Source organism: Meles meles, chromosome 4 (assembly GCF_922984935.1).
Source record: "Meles meles chromosome 4, mMelMel3.1 paternal haplotype, whole genome shotgun sequence".
Taxonomy (NCBI): Eukaryota; Metazoa; Chordata; class Mammalia; order Carnivora; family Mustelidae; genus Meles; species Meles meles.
The window spans coordinates 95,315,012-95,337,864 of NC_060069.1; the positions used below are offsets into that span (position 1 = coordinate 95,315,012).

Below are 22,853 nucleotides of genomic sequence, written 5' to 3' on the forward strand. Positions count from 1 at the left end.
GAAGACAAAGGTAAGGAAGCTGTGATGGCTACCACTTTTCGCCTGATGAAAAGAGCAAAGCCTGATAGAAATGTCTGAGTCCTTTCAGTATTGACCTCTCAAAGAAAGTGGTCAAGTTATAATGTCTTTCTGTAGAGCCCGACTGTAATCACAGATATTCTCCTGGGTTGTCCAAGTGATCCTAAACCAAGGAGAGGATTTTTAGCTTAATTTTCTAAACCTTTTTCATTTTTCCCCTCTGTCAAACATTTTATAACCAAGTATTTAAAAGACCTCATCTTCATCTTCATATGATCTCCCTGATATGAGGACATGGAGAAGCAACATGGGGGGGTAGGGGGATAGGAGAAGAGTAAATGAAACAAGATGGGATTGGGAGGGAGACAAACCATAAATGACTCTTAATCTCACAAAACAAACTGGGGGTTGCTGGGGGGAGGTGGGATTGGGAGAGGGGGAGCGGGCTATGGACATTGGGGAGGGGAGGCGAACCATAAGAGACTATGGACTCTGAAAAACAACCTGAGGGTTTTGAAGGGTCAGGGGTGGGAGGTTGGGGCAACCTGAGGGTTTTGAAGGGTCAGGGTTGGGAGGTTGGGGGAACAGGTGTTGGGTAATGGGGAGGGCACGTTTTGCATGGAGCACTGGGTGTTGTGCAAAAAGAATGAATACTGTTACACTGAAAAAATAAATAAAGTGAAAAAAAAAAAAGGGACTCCAACAGCAAACTTTTTCCTTTTATAATCCCTTAAGATCTTTGAGGAATAGAAATCTGGATTCTGATTTATTAACTTGAGAATCATTCCAAGGCTATATAAAAGATTTGAAAAATTGTCTTTATGATGAAATTATCAGACAACATCTCTCTCAGTTCTATCACCATTCTTCCAAAGTTAGATGATGACCCCGATGGTGATTGGGGCACTAAGTCTGAGTCTCAAGTATAGGAAGCAAAGTCAGTAGTACTACTTTTGTAGGGAATTAAAATAAATCATAATCATCCTTCCCTCCAAATACCGAAGTTAATGGATGATTTCATGGTAGGGATTATTGCTCACATTATTAGAACAAATACTTCTAGCTTCGTTTTGGTGAATAGAGTGCAAAGACCCATTTTCTCCTGGGACATATAAGAAGGGCTTATCTCCTGAGGGAGTCATAGGGAGATAGAGTCAACTTGGAGACTGTGGTTTACAAGCCTTATCTTCTGATGCCACCATGGTAGATATAATGTAATTTTGATAACAAAGGCTCATTTTCTCTGTCATTGTCCAAGTTACTAGGAGTATTTTTCTTATGTTTCAAGATAGAGGCAAGACACTTAAAAATAGAGAAGAGAGATGTAAAGAATTACATGGATCAACAGTACTCATTTTCCAAAGATGATGATGATAAGATGGTGGTGGTGGTTGTGTTGGTGTATGCGCATGCACAAGCATGCTTAGGTCAGTGCAACAGAATAGAAATGTTTAAAGAGAAAAATCACATCCACATCAGATTCTTGTTATTGCTATCTCTTTGAATTGTAAAAATAATTCTGATACAGTAAAACCTCATTAATTTGTATTCCACTATCAGGAGTTCAGGAGATGAAGTACCCTTACATTAAGAAAGGGTCTTTAAAAACAACACTGAAAGACATATTTAAACTACTTAAAAGAATTTATTCTTTTCAAGCATTTCAGAAGCACCTGTTTACTGCCACTTGATATGCTAATTCTAAGCATTTGATCTATTCGTTAGAGCTAGAGTTTTAAGCACTTCTGTGAAATGTTATGTTCTTTTTGGTGTTTTTCTCTGTATGCTTTAAAATATTCTGTAATTGTTATTTTCTACTGATTTGTATAAGCTTTCTCCAAAATAGGATTTTATTGCATATGAAACACATGTGTAATCTTGGGTATAATAATTTATCTTCTTAAGGTACTGTGCACTTGTGATAATTTAATTTTATGCAGGACATATATTATATATTATATATTCACATTTAATCTGTCCTTATATAATGTAGAAGAGTGGCTCTCAACTGGGAGCAATTTTGGCAATGGTTGGAGATATTTCTGGTTTTCTTCTGGGCTTGCTGCTGGCATCTAGAAGATAGAGGCCAATGATGTTGCTGAACATTCTGCAGTGTAAAGGTCAGTCCCCCATAACAAAGAATTTTCTATTAATAGTGAACTATTAATAAAATGTAGAACAAATTAAATCAAATCTTATGGAGGGCTTCAGAATAGTCATTGAAGTTGATGCCATTATGGACTGAATATAATTGTTCTTTAAAAAATATTTTTCTCTAAACATTTTAAGTTTTTCTTTAAATTATAGAAATGATAAAGTATTTGTACAGAAAATCAGAAAACTGGATTCTTAAAACCCAAACCTATAATTTGGGTACCATTGTGTTCTACACATTTTAAGTTTTTCTTTAAATTATAGAAATGATAAAGTATTTGTACAGAAAATCAGAAAACTGGATTCTTAAAACCCAAACCTATAATTTGGGTACCATTGTGTTCTAAATTTTGATCCCAGTCTTCTTTAATATTTTTACTGCATAATTTTATATGTGATGTTTGTATTTTCAAATCAGGTTTGGTTACTCTAAAGCTGTTCTCAGGTGTGGTGAGATTCATGGAGAAGCTTTTTTTGAGAAATTAGGAGAATTCAAGGACTCTGAGAAATGCTTTCCTGATATATATTTTCTGACTTTATCATCTTTGCTCCTCTCAAAATTACTGAGAACATTTAAAGGAAGAGCCACTTCAAAAAAAAATACACTAAGAATTAAAAAATTTAAAAAAAAAAGAACCAAATACTATTTTAGGATACTAAAATAACCTGGACTTCAGAAAAATGGTGAATTCTTAGGAAACACAAATATATATCTAGTAAGACCTGAAATAATCAAAATTCATTAAGTCACACACATTATTTTTTTAAAATTCTCTTTGAAGGAACAACATATTACAGGATGGGTCCTAGAACCTGCATATATTCATTTTCTATGACTTTTAGCTTCTAGAATCATGTTAAATAATGATAGCAGGTGTCTTTATTTATTTACTTTTGTCTCTAGAGTTCACTGTTATGACAGATAACTTTTATTATATTAAGGGTATTCCTTACTTCACTTTTAAAAGTGTTTTTAACAAGGAATAGGTGTTTGGTATCTATTGACATAATTTGTGGCTTATATCATTTAGCCTAATGAGTGACAAAATTATTCATTTTGTATCATTAAACTCTCTCTGTATTTCTGTTGCCCATAATGGTGACTAAGGCCAAGATAGCAAAAATACCACATTTTACAAAGATTTTCAATAATAAGTATTGAACTAAAAAGTATTTACTAATGAAAGCCCTTGTTAATCAGAAATGTAATAAATCAGAATCCCTTTCCCAAAACATTTACTGAGGTTTTACTGAATCATACTAAAGAGAATGACCAGTTTGGTCTGTGAGTGTCAGGCTGCAAGAGCACCTTTGGATTGAAGACACCACTGGGCTGGAACAGTAATATACTGTGTGATTGGCAGACAAAGATACGAATGGAGCATTAAAAATCTATCCCTTTAGAAACTGAAATCAGAGTGTGTGAAATCAGTTCTCAAAGATAACTGCACTGTTTCTGTAGTCTAGTTTCCCCAAACTTAATCAACTCCCCTGCAGAGCACAAGCCAGGCTGAGGTGACCCAACCCTGCATGGTTTATGACTGAAAAATAGCCAGTTGTTCTGATCTGAAGGTGACAAATGGAAATAACTGTTAGGAATGACTTACTATCCTGGCAATACTCAATTATGACTCATAATGGTGATGATGTAAAATATTATGGAGAGACAAACAATCAGACTTGCCATAAGAATTGAATAATGTGCTAGTATAATAAAAGTTAGAGATGAAAACTCTAGTTTTCTTTCTTTTTCTGTTGGGTATGGCAAATGTTCTTGAAATACACTGATATCTTCTAATACAGATTTTTAAAATTGTCAGGTGTGGCCCAATTTGTAAAAATAGTTTGTCATAATCTTTTTTTCTTCTGTCACAACATGCTTTTTTTTTCTTTTCCTCTTAAGGTGTTAATTTATCATGCAAAGATTTTTTTTTCATTAAGTGCATTAATGCTTTTGTTTGTACAGGATTTTTTCAAATCAGAAGGACTCCCCATAGTTCCTAAATGTAAATCCTTAGCAAACAACATGCCAAGATGATAGCTCCATTCCACGTTGGGAAAAGGCAAATTCAGCCGTGTCTTGGGATTTTAACCAGGGTTCCAGCCTTTGGGTTGTACAGTGTCTCTAATAAATTTCCCTTATGATAACTTCAGATAGACTGTAATGGAACATTTTGTAGAAGAAACTGGCTTCTAGCAAGTTGAATAGTGATGCTGGGAATAAATTTTGTTTCCCTGAATAATGGTTTCTCAAAGCAGTCACAGCTTCTTTAGAAGTTTAGAATTGGTACCATTTCTTATCCTTATATTTCAGCATTAACTGCAAGAAAAAATAGTCAATAAAATGTTTTAAAAAATCTTTAAAAGTACTAATCAAAGCAAGCTCATATTGAACCAATCATGCAGATCTAAATCTCAACATTTATAAAATTTCCTCTATTTTTTGAAATAAAGTACATATGAAAAGATTTTTAAAAAATAATCAAGCTGTAAAGACTCAGCTGATTTTTGACTAAAGCAAAAAGGAGTGTGTGGATTCCAGCTTCTTATACCCCTCCCACCATTTTTGGTTGAGGGGGGAGGATCATGTAATATACCTAAGCACATTTTTAGTAGCAGATGCATAATATAGACCCAATGTATCAGAACCAAGGAATAATTTTCTTTTAGATTATCTCCTAAGGTAAAGAAATATCAATATAGTATTTTAAAACATTTTTCTCCCAAACACTGGCGGAATCATAATACTTATAACTAGATCCAGATTACTCTGGCTCTCACACAGGATTATTTACAGTGGTATCTCTGGGCTTTCTTGTGCAGGGCCCAGTGTTTCGAGTTATTATTGTATGGAGATGCCTATATTAAGCCATTTACCTCATGTGCATGTTTGGAAAATGCTTCTGCACTGGTCATCATGCCTGCAGTCTTCTCCTCCAGCTCTCCTAGCCTCTGTCCTCTCTCATCAAGTGCGATCCGAGCGCGTGTCAGCTCCCCCATCACCCCTCCGGCAGCACCTTTCATCCCTTCTATACCACCCGGTCCGGGAATGTGCTGTGCAAGGCTGCGAGATGCTCTTCCTGCTGAAGCTTCCCCAACTGGGGATTCAAGACATAGCAATTTAAGACATACTGTCAGTAATTCAAATAATTAGGATGAAGTTTATCACCAAAACACTTACCTTAAATTCTGTCATAATTCTCATTGAGAGAGAGACATATTTGGTCCTATCATAGATGTATGTTTGGAGATGCTGGCTTTTACCCATGAAAATGTCTGTGAAGGAGTCTGAGACTGTGAAGTAACCGTATTTTTACTGCCTGTCTTTGTGTATATGTATGTGGATTCCATGCAATATGGCATTGCATTTCTTCTATAGCACTGCATTTCTTGACATTGCTGAATTGGGATGCTCACAAAATATGTGATCTCATATTTAACCCATATCAGGGTCTGTTCCAAACTTAGGTCTGTTCATTTGTTTAAATTTCTGCCCAAGTCTTCATTCTTAACATCTCTCTTCATCTTGCTGTCATCCTTTGTAGGCCTCAGTGTTGTTCCTGTTTTAAGATATGTGTGTGTGGGGGGTAGTAAATACTAGAGAACAGGGTGTGCATGATGGACATTAGTATACATATGTTGAAATTTTGTTACTTTATAAAAGGATAAAAATTTCCCTATCATTTACAAAGTTCAGTTTAATTTCAATGAATTTTTTGGAAGTTTTTATTGAAAGACAGCTATCTTGGTAGAAATTTAGTGGGCATTCTCAAGGATGTAATATTAGGAATAATATCAAAAGGTATTTTTTTAAAAGAGTCTTATTGAGATATAATTCACATACTTTATATACACAAAGTGTATAACTTGGTGGTTTTAGTGTGCTGACAGAGCTGTGCAAATTTTATCTAATTTTAAAACATTTTCATTACTCCAAAATAAAACTCTGTGCCCATTAGCAGTCACTCCCCCTCCCAACTTGCCCCAGTGCTTGGCAACCACTAATCTACTTTCTGTCTCTATGGATTTGCCTATTCTGGACATTTCGTATAAATGGAATCATACAATATGTGGCCTTGTTTCCTTCTTTAATTTAGCATGATGTCTTCAAGTTTCATCCCTGTTGTAGCATGTATCAAACTTCATTTCTTTTTATGGATGAGTAGTAGTCCATCATATGGAGGCACCTAGATCTTTTGCTTAGTTAAAAGTTCAAGAGAAAAGGAATTTTGATCTGCAAGACCAAGTAGGATTGAGATATTCTGGGAAATACATTCTTTCTGAAAATGTTCTCTAGTGTCTTCTACTCTTTTTTGATTATTCATCAGAGTTTCACTGGAAGAATTTTAATTTATTCTGTAGCATTGATAAACTTTGTGTTCTGAGTAAAGAATCTGTTTCCCAGCAGTCGTTAAAGGCAGGAGGATTCATAAACATTTTTTTCCAGAATTTAGCAACTATCCTCACCCCGCCTTGCAGGTATGATCTATTTGCAAATGATGTATTTATTAGCTTACTCAATATTTGTTTGAACTGCATGTACTGCTTTTTGTTAAACTATTTCCTAATATGAAGTAACTGATTTTATTCATGTTTGGCAAAAAAAAAAATAATTTTCATGGTATAGAAGCAAAAAAAACCCTAGTCTAGAATTTGAAACCGCCTATTACATTAAGTTACACACACACACACACACACACACACACACACACACACACACAGAAATAGGTCTTCTATTCTGTGGTACAGTTTCATAATCAGGAGTTTACTCACAGAGTTCTTCTCTGTCAAATGTTTGCCCGCTTCCACCAAACAGTCCCTTGAGAAAGCCTCTGTTTTGAGCTTCTGGTGTCTCTATGGGAGTAAACAAATCTCCTAGCATGTCCTGTATCAAATTCAAACAAACAAAAAAAGCATTAGAATAACTAAAAATAAAGCAATAGAAAAAAAGATAACACTATACTATGTTAAAGCACAGAATGAAAATATAGTCTGCTTTCCATATATTTCTTGGCAATTTTTGCTTTGTTCCCAGTTTTATTTCTGGCATTTCTTTCTCTACCTCCTTTACCTTTCCTTCTCCAACAACTAGAGTCTGAAAATTTTCATTTTCCCGCCCTGTTCTTTTCTCCCCTTTACAGGTATAAAAGTTGAGAAGCTAATATATTTACTTTAGGATTAATTTCCACCTGATCAATTACTCCCAATCTGGATTTCAGATACGTTTTCAATTACCACAGTCTCTTTCCTGTCTTAACCCCCTTCCCTGAACCAAGCACAGACAACCCTATGAAGAGGGAAGCCTTTGGTAATATGCGGAGAACATTTGGATTTATTTTTGTATGAAGTACATAACTGGGAAGTGGTTCAAGACAAATGAGTCAAAATAGACAACTCCTGCATAGTGAGATACAATTGTTTTCAGTATTTGATGTGTTTTAGAATGACTGGGAAAATATCTTGTTAGAAATATGAGTGCTTGGGCTTCATTCCACACATACTGAATCAGAATCTACATAGATGTGTTCTGGTTATCTATATTTTTAATGTGCTCTCCGTGTCTTTCTGAAGCAGATTAAAATTTGAGAATCACTGGTGTGGAAGAAGAAATGTCAGCCAACAGTCTGGAGATCTGTGACCTAATATCAGTTTGTCTATGAACCTGCAGCCTGAGTGCATCCTCTCACTTCTACTCACCAGACCTGAGCTCTTCCTCCTGGATTCCTTCTGTTTAGAAAATGGCAGCAGTATCGACTTAGCCAGAATCCCAGGAATCATTATTAATTCCTTCCTTTCCCTCACTGCTACATCTAATAACCCTCCAATCCAACTGATTACACTTTATAGCTATTGAATATGCTAACTTTTCTCCATTCTCACTGCTGGCTGCCTTATTTTAAGACACTTATTTTTGGCCTTAATTATTAAAAAAAAACCAAAATCCTCCTGATCTCCCTCATTCCTTGAAACCATATACAACCAGAATATTAGTTTTCATAAACAAATCTGTTAAACCTTTTTAATGACTTCCTATTGCCCTTGGGATAAATGCCAGATTCCTTAGGCTCATATAAGGTGCTCCAAGATCTGCTCTGGACTAATTCTCCAGCATTATCCCTCCATCCTTTTCACTAACTCTGCACTTTGTTGGCAGTTTCCTGAACCCCCCGGAGTTTTGCATGCAACTACTCTGCTGGGAATATCATTTCTTTTCTTTTCTTTTTTTTTTTTTTAAAGATTTTTATTTGTTTATTTGACAGATCACAGGTAGGCAGAGAGGCAGGGAGAGAGAGAGAGAGGAGGAGGCAGGCTCCCCGTTGAGCAGAGAGCCCGATGTGGGGCTTGATCCCAGGACCCCGGGATCATGACCTGAGCCGAAGGCAGAGGCTTTAACCACTGAGCCACCCAGGCGCCCGGAATATCATTTCTTTTTCCATTCCCAGCCATCCATTCTTACGGACAACTCCTACTCACCCCTTACAACTCTTTCTAACTAGCCCTTCCTGCTGTCCCATCAACCCAGGGGCTCCTCTTCCATGTCTCTCTAGTGCTGACACAGCCACATATAGGCAGTCTCTTCCACAAAGTGCTGTAGTTGTCTGTTTACTTGCCCCCTTCACATTAACAGGTAGAGAGTCGTATGTTCTTTTATCACTGTATTTTATCATATGCCAAGTACCAGGTATATGGTAACAACTCCGTATTTGTTGAATAACTATAATAATTAAATTATTATTTATTTTTAAAATATAGTATGTTCCAGGCACTATGTTCAGCATTTTTACTTAATTCTCAATGATGCTCCAAGATAGAGCATACAGGATGTTAAGTAAAATGCCCAAAGTTATACAAGTGGGCAAAATACAACTGAAATAGTTCAGAGCTTATACTTTCAACCTCTGTATTACAACGGGTGAGTTTTAGTTTTCTTCTTTGTAAAATAAGGGGGTTGAACCAATTAAGTCTCTAAGATGCTCTTTTAAAATTTTGTGATTGGTTATCCGAGGTTAGATAGGCATTTAAGTTATTCTCTTTCAAGGCTCTGCTTACTTCTATGATAAAAGACAAATGCCCAATTCTAACCTACAGGAAGTGTATTTGTTCTGTATGGCTCTTAATCAAAATTAAGATTTCTTTAAAAAAAGTCCATGAGCTCTCTAAATTGTATGCAAAATTTTTGTGTGTACATGCATATTCCCTGCCTTAGAAGGAAAGAGTTTATAATCTTTTTTTTTTCTTTGAGAGAGAGTTTATAATCTTACAGAGGATTCTGCATAGGCCAAAAAAAAAAAGAATAAAATGAACAAACAAAAAATCACCCATTAATGTGTATGATCTTCACATTCTCGTTCTCACTTTCCCTTTTTCTCTCTTACTTTTTCTAGACCCACATTAAACTTGACAGGATCACAATGATGAACATATATTTAAAACATATTCTAGGGAAGGCATGCTTATTGCCTGGCCCAGTAATATTTTAGCTTTTAGATATCTCTCTCATTCTCTTTTTACAACCATATCCAATGTTTTCATAAATGTGCCTGACCTACCTGTAGATTATCACACATCTCTTGGCTGTATGTTAAACGCTGAATTTCAGTAGGAGAGACGAGGTATAATGCCTGGCCTTCATTGGTAAAACAAAATGTCCGTGCTATCCTCATGTCTGTCAGTGGCAAATAATTAACATCCAACATTGGGCGAAGACTAGGTAGGCTGAATGGAAAAAAGCAAATCCACATTTCATATTCAAGTTGTTAGAAGCTTTAATTTCTGTGTAAAATGTGCAGACTCTTACATAAAAAACTATTTTATACCACTATTTTATGGTTGTTTCTTTTTATTCTCTTGAAGTCTCAGTGGTAAAAACAAAAAACAAAAAACAAACAAAGTAGACTCATATTAAATCACATATACACAAAAAATCATGGGCCCAGTTCTTTATCTTAATCCACACCGATATTTAGCAGATATCCTTGAAGGTTGGATTAATTGTGGTGGCCAGCAATTTCAGGATATATTTTGCAACATTTCACAAATTCCTACAATACGGTTACAGTCTTTGGTTATGGCAAAAACACCGTAGCTAGAAATGACTGGCTACATACTTGGCCCACTATCTCCCTTCAAGGCAAAACTCCTGAGTCTGAGGAAGTTATGCACTAATGGACATGTGGAATGGATCCAGTTCACTGTGCCCAGCAATGGAGTGGCTTTGCTCCCCATTCCTCTACTCCCTCTATGCACAGGATGTGAAAATTACCTATCGCTTCACCTATCGCTACACAGATTACCTATCACTTCATGGGCTGAAGGCATGATTAATAAATAATCATGCTTGAGGTTACATGGGAATGAGAATAAGTTACAGATAATAGATCAGAATTTGCATAGCCAAAGGAATACCACTCATCTCAAGTGTTTTACCAAATGGCCGTAGTCTTATCCTAATGTTGTAGCCCATGATTTCACTTAAATACTTATTAGTATGTCCCCTTGGATGCTGCCATGAGCCAGTTTTGCAAAATACTAAAGAAAATTAGTCTCACTGCTTTTAGATCACACCTCTAATGCCCAAAGGGGAAAAATCCCCAAACTTGTCATTAAATTTCAAACTTTGAATTCATGCAACTGATTTTAGTGTCTAATAATTTTGAATTATCTCAGATAATAAAACCAGTACCTTGAAAAAAAGTACTGATTTCTCTTATGAAAGTAGTTTGTAACTACAAGTTAAGACTTCAAACTTCATCATATAAAATGGGACCTGAAATCTGCGCAATTGGAATAAGCTTTCCATGAGGTTCTAGCAACTAATCATCCAATATGGTAGCCATTAGGCATATATGGTTATTGAGCAGTTGATATGTGTTTTGTGTGAACTGAGGTGTTCTGTAAATGTAAATTATATACTGGATTTCAAAGACTTATATGTTATGGCATTTCAAGTAATTAAGGTCTCTATGAGTCCCAAACAAACCCCGTTAAACAGACTTCCATGATAGATTCAGTCAGATAAATGGTAGCAATGGGGAAGGGATGCCAATAGACTTTTCTGATAAACTACATTATTTATGTAGCATAATACAAGTAAGCCAAGAAAACAAAAATGGTATTATTATTTTAGGGAGTAATTCAATTGCAAAAGACTAGGAACTAAATAATTTTATTATATGCACTGCCTAAGCAAGCATGGAACTAAGTGATTTTAAAGCTAAAAAATAGATTTTTTTTCTGTGCAGGGGACACTTTATAAGGAAATAGTTCACAAAACTAACAATGATTCTCACTAAATATGACTGCCACAGCCCAGTCTGAGAACTCATTTATAGATAAGCCTCTAGTACCACTTTCTACTATTTTCTAGGTCTGGGTACATTAGCGTATAGACAGTCATTAGCTACCTGCCAACTATCAGAAAAGTAGGACTTGAGAAGAATGGACTCAGTATAGTTCATTTCTGATAGGATTTGGGAAGATCTAGGAAAATAATAAGTCTCCTGTTGCTATGACTCCTGTTGGTTTTTAAACTACTGTTTGTCATTTCTCAAGAAATTTCCCTCCTCAAAGTGTCAGTGGTAGCACATGTTTAAATGGAAATTAATTTTCAGATATACACAAAATCATTTGAGAAAACAAGACACACTAAAATTTTACAAAAATAAGGTAATCACTAGCAAGCTAAAAATCTCAATTTTGACAATAGTTTAATGTATTTTAATTTAAAATAAAAATTTGGAGTAACTAAATGGGAGCTTAGGGGACAGGAGGGTACTTGTGATATACATTTTTCCCCCTTGAAACTAAGGCATTCTAAGAGTTAAAGTCATCATTTTCAAACAAAACTGGAATGATTTCCATGACAAATAACCAAAAAACAGTTTGAGGAAAAGAAACCAGATAAGAAGAGAAAGAACCAGAAATATCTAAGAGAATGAGAAGACAGTAAGTGATTGTTTTTATTTTTTTTAAACTTTAACTACTTTTCTTTGGGTTACAAATATACTCATGTCTCCCCTATTAAAGAAAATGAAACAGTAAAAACACTCTTGAAAACCTAGTCTTGCTCTTGAACAAGTTTCTTGTTTCTCATCACCTTTTTTAACCAAAAAATTTCCTGAAACAATAATCTATGCTGGGGGTTGGCAAACTTTTATTAAAGTGCCAGCTAGTAAATATTGTAGGCTTTGCAGGTCACTGGGTCTCTCTTACATCTACTCAACTCTGCCTTTTATGCAAAAGCAGTCAGACATTATATAAGCAAATGGGTGTGGCTGGGTTCCAAAAAACCCTTCATTTATGGACATTGAAATTTGAATTTCATATAATTTTCACATATTATGAAATATTATCTCATTTTTTCCAACGTTTTAAAATTTAAAATCCATTCTTAACTTGCAGGCTGTACAATATCAGATTAGGGGAAGGGCAAGATAGATATAGTCTGTGGGTGGTAGTTTGTCAACTCCTCTAGCTCCATTGAAAATTTACTTTTTGCCTCTACCATGCTCCCAAGATTTGCTGTTTCAAGGATCACTAATACCTTTTAGTTGCCTGGCCTACTGTTTTTTTCTTCTACCCAAATTCTTTGGCTCTGACTACCTCTTGACCATTGTCTTGGTGGTCTTCTTTCTTTTGTTTGGATACTCTTCTATCCTTTCATGAAGTTATTCTCATCTTTTTCCTGTATCTCTGATGACTTCTCATTATCCTCTGCTGGATTTTGTCTCTTTTCTACTACATGAATGTAAAGATATCCTTAAGTTTTTGTTCCCATAGTCTATTTCTCCTTTCTTTTTATACTATCTTCTTTGACGATCTCATTCACTCCTGTAACTTCCACTAATGCATTTACATGGATGACTTCCAAAGCTGGATCTTCCATATTTTTCTAGAGTCCAGACCTGAAATTGCTTGCCAAACTTCTGTGGGATGGCTTAAAAACACCTCAAATTCAAGGCATTCATTCTCAAACTTCTCATTATCAGCTTTTCCAAATTTTCATGAGTTTCCTATCTGCTAATGACATTACTGTTATTCAAGTTCAGAAAAAAATTTTTAACCTTTAAATTCTCTTCTAATCCTGAGATATAACAATCTCCATTACCTTTCACAATCAGTTTTACATTCAGCAAGTTTCCCTCAATTATCCCTCATATCTGTTTCTACCTTGCTTTCTATATAGCTAACACTTCAGTTCAGAAGACCATTTCAAGCTCTCTGTATTATTTCTTAATGTATAGCTAGAAAGGTTAGCTGCTACTGATTAATATCAAACTCTTTAGCCTGCCACTAAAGTCCTCAATAATTTACCCCAATCTACTTCTTCAGGTTACTTTGTTTCCAACATCTCCTTTTTAATAACATATACTATCTCATGACTTTGAATTCTGAGGACTTAGTTTGTGTCTAGAAGATTTTACCCTATATTTCCTCTGCTGGAATCTGTATTTTTTGTGTTATAATTACTTGTGTATCTGTCTTATCTCCCCAAATTTGATAGTAAGCTTTTTAAGGACTAGGATTATGTTTTTAATAGCTTTTGTATCCTTCACAGACATAGGATAATGCTTAACTGTTTCAGTGATTTTTGGAACCAGGTAAAACAAATTAAAACAATTAATTAAAACAAATGATAGTGAGTTCTACATAGATTATGTTTATTGTTTGTTGAACTTATAAAATCATTATGTAATTAATTTTGTGTCTCATGAATTTTAATTTACTAGCAGTATAATGAAATTTCTCAACTGATATCATATTATTAAGATTTTTAAATTCTGGTGTTCTAATATACATGATGACTTATAGTTAACCATACTGTATTGTATTCAGTATGTAAATAGTTGCTAGAAAAGTAGATTTTAAAAGTTCTCACCACACACACAAAAGTGGTAACTGTGAGGTGATGGATGTTTTAACTAATGTTATTGTGGTAGTAATTTCACAATATGTACATATATAAATTATCATGCTGTACACCTTAAACTTACACAATGTTATATTTCAGTTGCAGTGATGACTTTTAAAATACTGTTCAGTGCTATTCTCACTTTCTTAGACTTGCAACCTCAGGTGAATTTGAGCTTTAATTTATTAACATGTAAAATGGAGAATGCAAATAATACTTTGTTTTCCTATGTCCTGTAGAAATTATAAGGACCAAATTTAACTCTATATGTAAAGTTCTTGTGTGGACTATAAAACAATAGAAGTAAGTTCATTTCTCTTCCTTATAGTTTATTCAGTTTTATATTTTATGCCTAGCATAATATCTGGGAGATAACATTATTCAGTAAATGCTTGTGAATTAATGTGTGAATGACTAGAAAAATCACTCATTCCTTAGATTCCTTGAAATCAATGAAAATACATATTTCATTCATAATACAAAGCATTTTTAGCAAAAGCAAAAAATAAAAAAATAGAAACCTCATAGTCTCCTTAAATTGTCAAACAAGTCATTCACAAATATAATGAAGCAATAATCTCATGTTACTTCTTAATTGCACATTACAAATACTTTTCAGAACTGTACCTTGGTCACATTGTTGTGATTACCAGATAATTTATAAAGAAGGCAAGTACCTCATTATCATGATATGCCCATTGGCACAAAAGCATGCCAAGCAGGCACTGTTACACATGACCACCACATCTGCTTGCAGTATAAAAGATGTCTCGGTGATGTTATGAACATAAAGACAAGTCTGAGAAGGCAGTGAGAAGACTTTGGCTTGTTTCTCTGAGCAGATTATTGTATACTGATGATCTCCTATTTCTTGGGATGGAGAGGGGCAGTTCATGATCAGTTTCCTTCTCCAAGATTTTTCATTTTCATCTATGTTATTTGGATCCCTCCAAACTTCATATGGTGGCTGCATTAATCCACCATTTCGGTCCATACAGGAGAATGTTAGCACAGCTCCTTTCAGTGAGAGGAAGGTACCTATAAAAACAATGTGAAATAAAAAAAAACAAAAAACAAAAAACCAATGTGAAATTCTTTCTAAAATGGTTATTATTCATTTATGGGCAGTAAATGTTTTATGATGATAATTTATATCTATAGTGTCATAATATTGCAGTAATATACATAAACCAGATTTATGAGTTCATCATTTGCAATAACTTGGCATTGTAGAATGTTAGGTCTCAGAGGGGCCTAAGACATCAACTTATCAAATCTTTTCATTTTATTAATGAGAAAATGGAGACCCAGAAAAGTGATGAGACTTGGGGCATTTCACATGGCAAATTAGTGGCTGAGCCTGAACTAGAACTCAGGTTTCCTAATTTCTAAACCCGTATTCTTTTACCATACTATATAGTCCCCCTTAACATCTTTTTTTTTTTTAATATTTTATTTATTTATTTGACAGATAGAGATCACAAGTAGGGAGAGAGGCAGGCAGAGAGAGAGAGAGAAGAGGAAGCAGGCTCCCTGCCAAGCAGAGAGCCCAATGCGGGGCTCGATCCCAGGACACTGGGATCATGACCTGAGCTGAAGGCAGAGGCTTTAACCCACTGAGCCACCTAGGCGCCCCTTAACATCTTTTTTTAAAAAGCAAATTTTAGAAAATTCATAATTTTCATTTATTGAAAGAAGTTCAACTGAAAAAATCATACCATCTGATTTCATTTCCTTATTTTTTAAAATTATTTTTATTAACATATAATGTATTATTTGACCCAGGGGTACGGGTCTGTGAATCCTCAGGCTTACACATTTCACAGCACTCACCATAGCACATACCCTTCCCAATGTCCATTTCCTTATTTCTTAGGCTCATTTACTAGAAAATGTTTTTTTTTTCTTCTTCTGAAATTGAACACCTTCATGAAATTTTAATATAAAATTCAGGCTAGCAATTTTGATTATATTAAAAAATCCTTTGGCTCTTAGGCAGGGTTATGTATCTTTATATGGAAAAGAAGTTTACTTACCTTGATTCTCCAAATTTGAATATTCGATGACCAACTATTACCTATGGGTCTTTCTACCAGTCCCAGAGGACAGGATACTGTACAGCTTAGGAGGTGACTTGAGATAGATTGACCTTTGGACATCACCAGACTCTCCCTTAAGCAATGCCCCAGCAATCATTTCCTTCCTTTGTCCTCTGACATCATGCAGAGAGAGTAAGGGGATTAACCCAAGGTGATATGCCTCAAGAGTGTACATAAAACAAGACACTTGAAAAAGGAAGGATGATAAATAAAAATATAGTCCATTTAGAAAGTACTCTATAATTTGAAGTACTTAAAATTGATAAAATTTTAAAACAACATGCTTAGGTGATTTACTATCCCAATTGGGTTTTAAAATCCACTTCAAAACTAAGAAGCCTTGTAGTAAAGCTTGAAATCAGGTAACGTTATGCTGCCAGTTTTTTCTTTCTCAACATTTCTTTAGCAATTCAGGGTCTCTTCTGATTCCATACAAATTTAAGGATTATTTGCTTCAGCTCTTTGAAAAATACCGGTGGAATTTTGATCGGAATGGCATTAAAAGTATAGATTGCTCTAAGCAGTATAGACATGTCTCCAAAGGCAAAGGAAATAAAAGCGAAAATGAACTTTTGGAACTTCATCAAGATCAAAAGCTTCTGCACAGCAAAGGAAACAGTCAACAAAACAAAGAGGCAACCCATGGAATGGGAGAAGATATTTGCAAATGACAATACAGACAAAGGGCTGATATCCAGGGTCTATAAAGAACTTCTCAAACTCAACACACACAAAACAGATAATCATGTCAAAAAAATGGACAGAATGGGGCGCCTGGGTGGCTCAGTGGATTAAGCCGCTGCCTTCGGCTCAGGTCATGATCTCAGGGTCCTGGGATAGAGCCCTGCATGGGGCTCTCTGCTCCGCAGGGAGCCTGCTTCCTCCTCTCTCTCTGCCTGCCTCTCTGCCTACTTGTGATCTCTCTCTGTCAAATAAATAAATAAAATCTTTAAAAAAAAAAATGGACAGAAGACATGAACAGACACTTCTCCAATGAAGACATACAAATGGCTAACAGACACATGAAAAAATGTTCATCATCACTAGCCATCAGGGAGATTCAAATTAAAACCGCATTGAGATACCACCTTACACCAGTTAGAATGGCCAAAATTAGCAAGACAGGAAACAACATGTGTTGGAGAGGATGTGGAGAAGGGAACCCTCTTACACTGTTGGTGGGAATGCAAGTTGGTACAGCCACTTTGGAAAACAGTGTGTAGATTCTTTATGAAATTGAAAATAGAGCTTCCCTAAGACCCTGCAATAGCACTACTGGGTATTTACCCCAAAGATACAGATGTAGTGAAAAGAAGGGCCATCTGTACCCTAATGTTCATAGCAGCAATAGCCACAGTTGCCAAACTGTGGAAAGAACCAAGATGCCCTTCAACAGATGAATGGATAAGGAAGATGTGGTCCATATACACTATGGAGTATTATGCCTCCATCAGAAAGGATGAATACCCAACTTTTGTATCAACATGGATGGGACTGGAAGAGATTATGCTGAGTGAAATAAGTCAAGCAGAGAGAGTCAAGTATCATATGGTCTCACTTATTTGTGGAGCATAACAAATAACACGGAGGACATGGGGGAGATGGAGAGGAGAAGGGAGTTGAGGGAAATTGGAGGGGGAGGTGAACCATGAGAGAATATGGACTCTGAAAAAACAATCTGAGGGTTTTGAAGGGGTGGGAGGGGGTGGGAGGTTGGGTGAGCCTGGTGGTGGGTATTATGGAGGGCACGTATTGCATGGAACACTGGGTGTGGTGCATAAACAATGAATTCCGTTACACTGAAAAGAAATTAAATAAAAAAAACCCTACAAAATGTTCATTTAAAAAAAAAAAAAACCTAAGAAGCCTGTTAATGTTCTACAAGGGTTACTGAAGAAGATAGGAGAACAGGGTTTAGGTGCTTCAGTGTGAGGGTCAAGGACGAAAAGAACAGTTGTCCCAGTGTCCCATGGGAAAAAAAAGATAAAGCCAAAAGCATTAGACTTTTACTTGGTATGAGGAAGAGTTTGAGAATAGAGTGTTGTAATCAAATTTTCATTTAACAGGATCAGTATTCCTGCTAGGCATATTCTAGAGGGAATTAAGTTTGAACAAAGTGAGAACAGTTAATAGGTTAGTACATTAAATCAAGGCAAGAAATGGATAGAGGTTTCCCTCCAATCTGGTGTTAACAGCAGAGATGGTGTGAGCAATGATCAGAATCTGAGGATACTGTAAAGGTCAAGCCAACAGAATTTGCTAATAAACTGGATTTACAGTGTGAAAGAAACAGAGTGGTCCAGGATGATTCTAATGTTTCTGACCTGAGAAACTGGAAGGATGGGATTGCTGTTAACAGATGTGGGAAAGAATATGGGAGAAAGGAAAGGAATACCAGGAACTCAGTTTTGGACATGGTAAGTTTGATATGCTTATTAGACATTCAAATGGATATTAAGTAGCTGGATATCTATGTCAAAAATTTGGAGATAATTGCAGACAATAAATACAAATATATGGCCCATTAGATTATCAATGGCACTAAAGTCATGAGGATGGTAGATTTCATTTTGGCCTTGAATATAAATAGAAAACAGAAGAGGTTCAAGTCAGTCTTTGTGTATTCTGATGTTTTAAGTCTAGTGAAATGAGAAGTAATCAGTAAAGTGGACTGATAAGGAATGGCTAGAAAGTTAGGAAGAAAAGTAGGTAAATAAAGTGTTCTGGAATCCAAGTGAAGTGGAATTAAAAAATGTAGGGACAATGGTAAACTGTGTAATATGTTGCACTGAGAACTGACCATTGGATGTAGCCATGAGGTTAGTGGTGACCTAGATAGAGGTTTTATTGATGGGTATGGGAGAAAGCTTGATTAGAATGGAGAGGAGAGAATCGGAGAAGAAAATTGGAAATAGTGAATACAACACAAACATTTCAAGGAATTTTGCATTAAAGAAAAAAATGAAAAGGAACATTTTGGAGGATAGATTCAAGAGCGTTTCTCTTATTTATTTATTTATATAAGATTTTTCATTTTCTTTTAAGTAACCTCTACACCCAGTGTGGGCCTTGGACTCACAACCCTGAGAGCAAGTCACATGCTATACCAACTGAGCCAGCCAGGCACTCCAAGTTTTTCTCTTTTAATGGGAGAATGAGCAGCATGTTTGTATAATGATCTAGCAGAAAGATAAGTACTGATTACCATTATAATTACACAATAAGGTGTAATAATGCAAATATAATAAAATTATATAAAGGAAACAGAGGAAAAGTTGCTGGATTGACTTTTTTGAGTGTACAAGTAGAGAAGTTGGCCAAGTTGGGAGCTTACACAGTCTAGTCATAACACAGGAGAGAATGTAGAGACCCTGGAGATATAAGCAAATAGGTTGGTAGATGTGGTGTTTGAAGTTGTTATCTGCTTGTTTCAATTTCCTCAGTGAAAGAGGACACGTGGTCATTAGCTGACATTGAAAACAGCAAAGGAGATACTGGTGATTTGAGGAGAGTGGAGAAATAGAATTGTTCAAGAGCATGGGAGAGAGGACTAGGGAAATATAGTAAATATAATTATCTGGGAGCATAGGAGCCTAGTTGAAGTTATTAATGATTTATTTCTAAATGAGACTTTATTGTGTTTATATATTTTTCTCTAGCCATGTTCAGCTACACAAGTATAGAAATGAAATAGGTAGAATTAAATTTTTTTTTAAAAGATTTTATTTATTTGACAGACAGAGGTCACAAGTAGGCAGAGAAGCAGGCAGAGTGAGGGGAGGAAGGAGGCTCCCTGCCGAGCAGAGAGCCCAATGCGGGGCTCAATCCCAGCAGGCTGGGATCGTGGCCTGAGCCGAAGGCAGAGGCTTTAACCCGTTGAGCCACCCAGGCGCCCCGGTAGAATTAAATTTAACCAGAATTGTTTAAGCTGAATATGCATGTGTAATACTGTGATTTATAATAAACATATATTTGGTCTTTATTCTGTTTCTGACACAGAGCTCCTAAAACCCTTGGAATTTCTAAATGTGAGGGCAACACAAGTGTCTTTTATTATTAATGAGGTGACTTTTAGAACTCACCCAAGGATGGGGCTGGCTACCAGAGGAACTAACAATGTGATTAGAGGGTTGGTACTTTTAGTTCTACCCCTTCCCCACTCCAGGGAAGGAGGAGGAGGAGCCTTGAGATTGCATTCAATCACCAGTGGTCAATGATTTAGTCAATCATGCCTATGTAATTAATAAAGCCTCCATAAGAACTCAAAAGGAAGAGGTATTGAAGGCTTCTGGGTTGGTGAATAGGTGGAGGTGCAGGGAGAGGGTTGCTCCTGCAGAAGATGTGGAAGCTCTGGCTTCTTTTCCCTACTCATCTCTTCCATCTGGATGTTCATCAGTATCTTTTTTTTTTTTTTTTTTTTTTAAATTTTTTTTTTTTTCTTTTTTACAGATAGAGAGAGAGAGAGAGAGATTACAAGTAGGCAGAGCAGCAGCCAGAGAGGGGAGGAAGCAGGCTCCCTGCCAAGCAGAGAGCCCGATACGGGGCTCGATCCCAGAGACCCTGAGATCATGACCCGAGCTGAAGGCAGAGGCTTAACCCACTGAGCCACCCAGGCGCCCCTCATCAGTATCTTTTAATAATAAACAAGTAAAAGGTAAGTAAACGGTTTTCCTGAGCTCCGTGTGCCACTCTAGCAAATTATTTGAACCCAAGGAGGGGGTTGTGGGAACCCCAGATTTATAGCCAATGGGTCATAAGCACAGGTGACAAACTAGACTTGTGACTGGTGTCTAAAGGAAGGAGAGAGGGCAGTTTTGTGGAACTGAGCCCTTAACCTGTGGGATGTGATAGTTACTTGCAGATAGTATCAGAGTCAAGTTAAATTGTGAGACATTCTGCTGGTGTTGCAAAGAATTGCTTGCTATGAGGAAAAACCTCCAGGGGCGCCTGGGTGGCTCAGTGGGTTAAAGCCCCTGCCTTTGGCTCAGGTCATGATCCCAGGGTCCTGGGATGGAGTCCCCATATCAGGCTCTCTGCTCGGCAGGGAGCCTGCTTCCCCTCGTCTCTGCCTACCTCTCTGTCTACCTGTGATGATCTCTGTCTGTCAAAAAAATGAATAAAATCTTTAAAAAAAAAAGAAAAAGAAAAACTTCCATGCTTTTGGTGTCGGAAGTGTTCCGACTGTGGAAGAAGTGTGAAAGTAAAAGAGGTACATAGGACAAACACAGGAGGGGGAAGCACTGGGTTTTTCCCACATAGGAGGCAAGAATCATAGCTTTTCCCATCCCAGCATGTAAAGTTGTATTTGTAGAATCACCTGGGAGCTTGTTAAAAATGCAAATCCTCAGACTCCACCCCAGACCTACTGAATTGGAAACTCTGGAGGTGGAGACCAATACTCTGTGTTGTAACATACCCTCCAAATGATTCTGATACAGACTAAAGGGATAACTACACGGAATGGATAATCTTTATGTGTTTTCAATTCTAAAATTCAATGATTTAGTTCACTTCAAATTTTCATATCCTTGCATTTGTTGTCAAGACAACCACAGTAAATAAATGTGAAAAGATTCCTTAAAAAGGAGAAGTGGGCTTTTCTTTGTTGAGAGGCTTTTGATTGCTGATTCAATCTCCTTGTTAGTTATAGATCTGTTCAGACATTTTATTTCTTCATGATTCAGTCTTGGTAGGTTTTATGTTTCTGGGAATTTATCTGTTTCTTTTAGGTTGTTCACTTTATATGCATATTATTGTTCATAGTAGTCTCTTACGATCTTCCAGTTAGGCTTTCTCTCTTTTCCATGGTTATTTATGAAACACATTTGAACCTAGCTTCACAGTTAACTCTTTTATGTATCGCTTAAAAAATACTTTTTTAGTTCCATCCACATCGTCGCAAATGGCAAGATTTCATTTCTTTTGATGGCTGCATAGTATTCCATTGTGTATATATACCACATCTTCTTGATCCATTCATCTGTTGATGGACATCTAGGTTCTTTCCATAGTCTGGCTATTGTAGACATTGCTGCTATAAACATTCGGGTACACGTGCCCCTTCGGATCACTATGTTTGTATCTTTAGGGTAAATACCCAGTAGTGCAATTGCTGGGTCATAGGGTAGTTCTATTTTCAACATTTTGAGGAACCTCCATGCTGTTTTCCAGAGTGGTTGGACGAGGGGAGGCGAACCATAAGAGACTATGGACTCTGAAAAACAACCTGAGGGTTTTGAAGGGTCAGGGGTGGGAGGTTGGGGGAACAGGTGGTGGGTGATGGGGAGGGCACGTTTTGCATGGAGCACTGGGTGTTGTGCAAAAAGAATGAATACTGTTACGCTGAAAAAAAAAATAAATAATTTGTTTGGTTTTGTTGTAAAAAAAAAAAAAAAAAAAAGAAGTCTGTCTCCAAATAAAGGGTATAGAAATATTCCTCAAAAAAAAAAAAAAAAATACTTTTTTAAAAGAGCAGTTTTAGGGTTAGAGAAAATTGAGTACAGAGAGTTCTCATATGCTCTCTTTGTCCTTTGTTTGTATTTGTGTTATATTTGTTACAATTGGTGAACTGATATATTAACTAAAGTCTTTTTTTTTTTTTTTTTTAAAGATTTTATTTATTTATTTGACAGATAGAGATCACAAGTAGGGAGAGAGGCAGGCAGAGAGAG

At 36.2% G+C, this 22,853-nt stretch overlaps 1 protein-coding gene across 8 annotated transcripts in view; it reads right to left on the minus strand.

The window, feature by feature from the left end:
• Positions 1-2,422: 2,422 nt before the first annotated feature.
• STXBP5L (syntaxin binding protein 5L) overlaps positions 2,423-22,853 on the minus strand; it is a 428,205-nt gene continuing 407,774 nt past the window's right edge. For all 8 annotated transcript variants that reach the window (XM_046003923.1, XM_046003924.1, XM_046003920.1 and 5 more), the window contains 5 exons: positions 14,761-15,121; positions 9,723-9,888; positions 6,946-7,057; positions 5,050-5,270; positions 2,423-4,492 (listed from right to left, as the gene is read on the minus strand). In XM_046003923.1, coding sequence (XP_045859879.1) covers positions 4,451-4,492; positions 5,050-5,270; positions 6,946-7,057; positions 9,723-9,888; positions 14,761-15,121 — 902 coding nt within the window. In that variant the 3' untranslated portion in view covers positions 2,423-4,450. The remainder of the gene's footprint in view (positions 4,493-5,049; positions 5,271-6,945; positions 7,058-9,722; positions 9,889-14,760; positions 15,122-22,853) is intronic.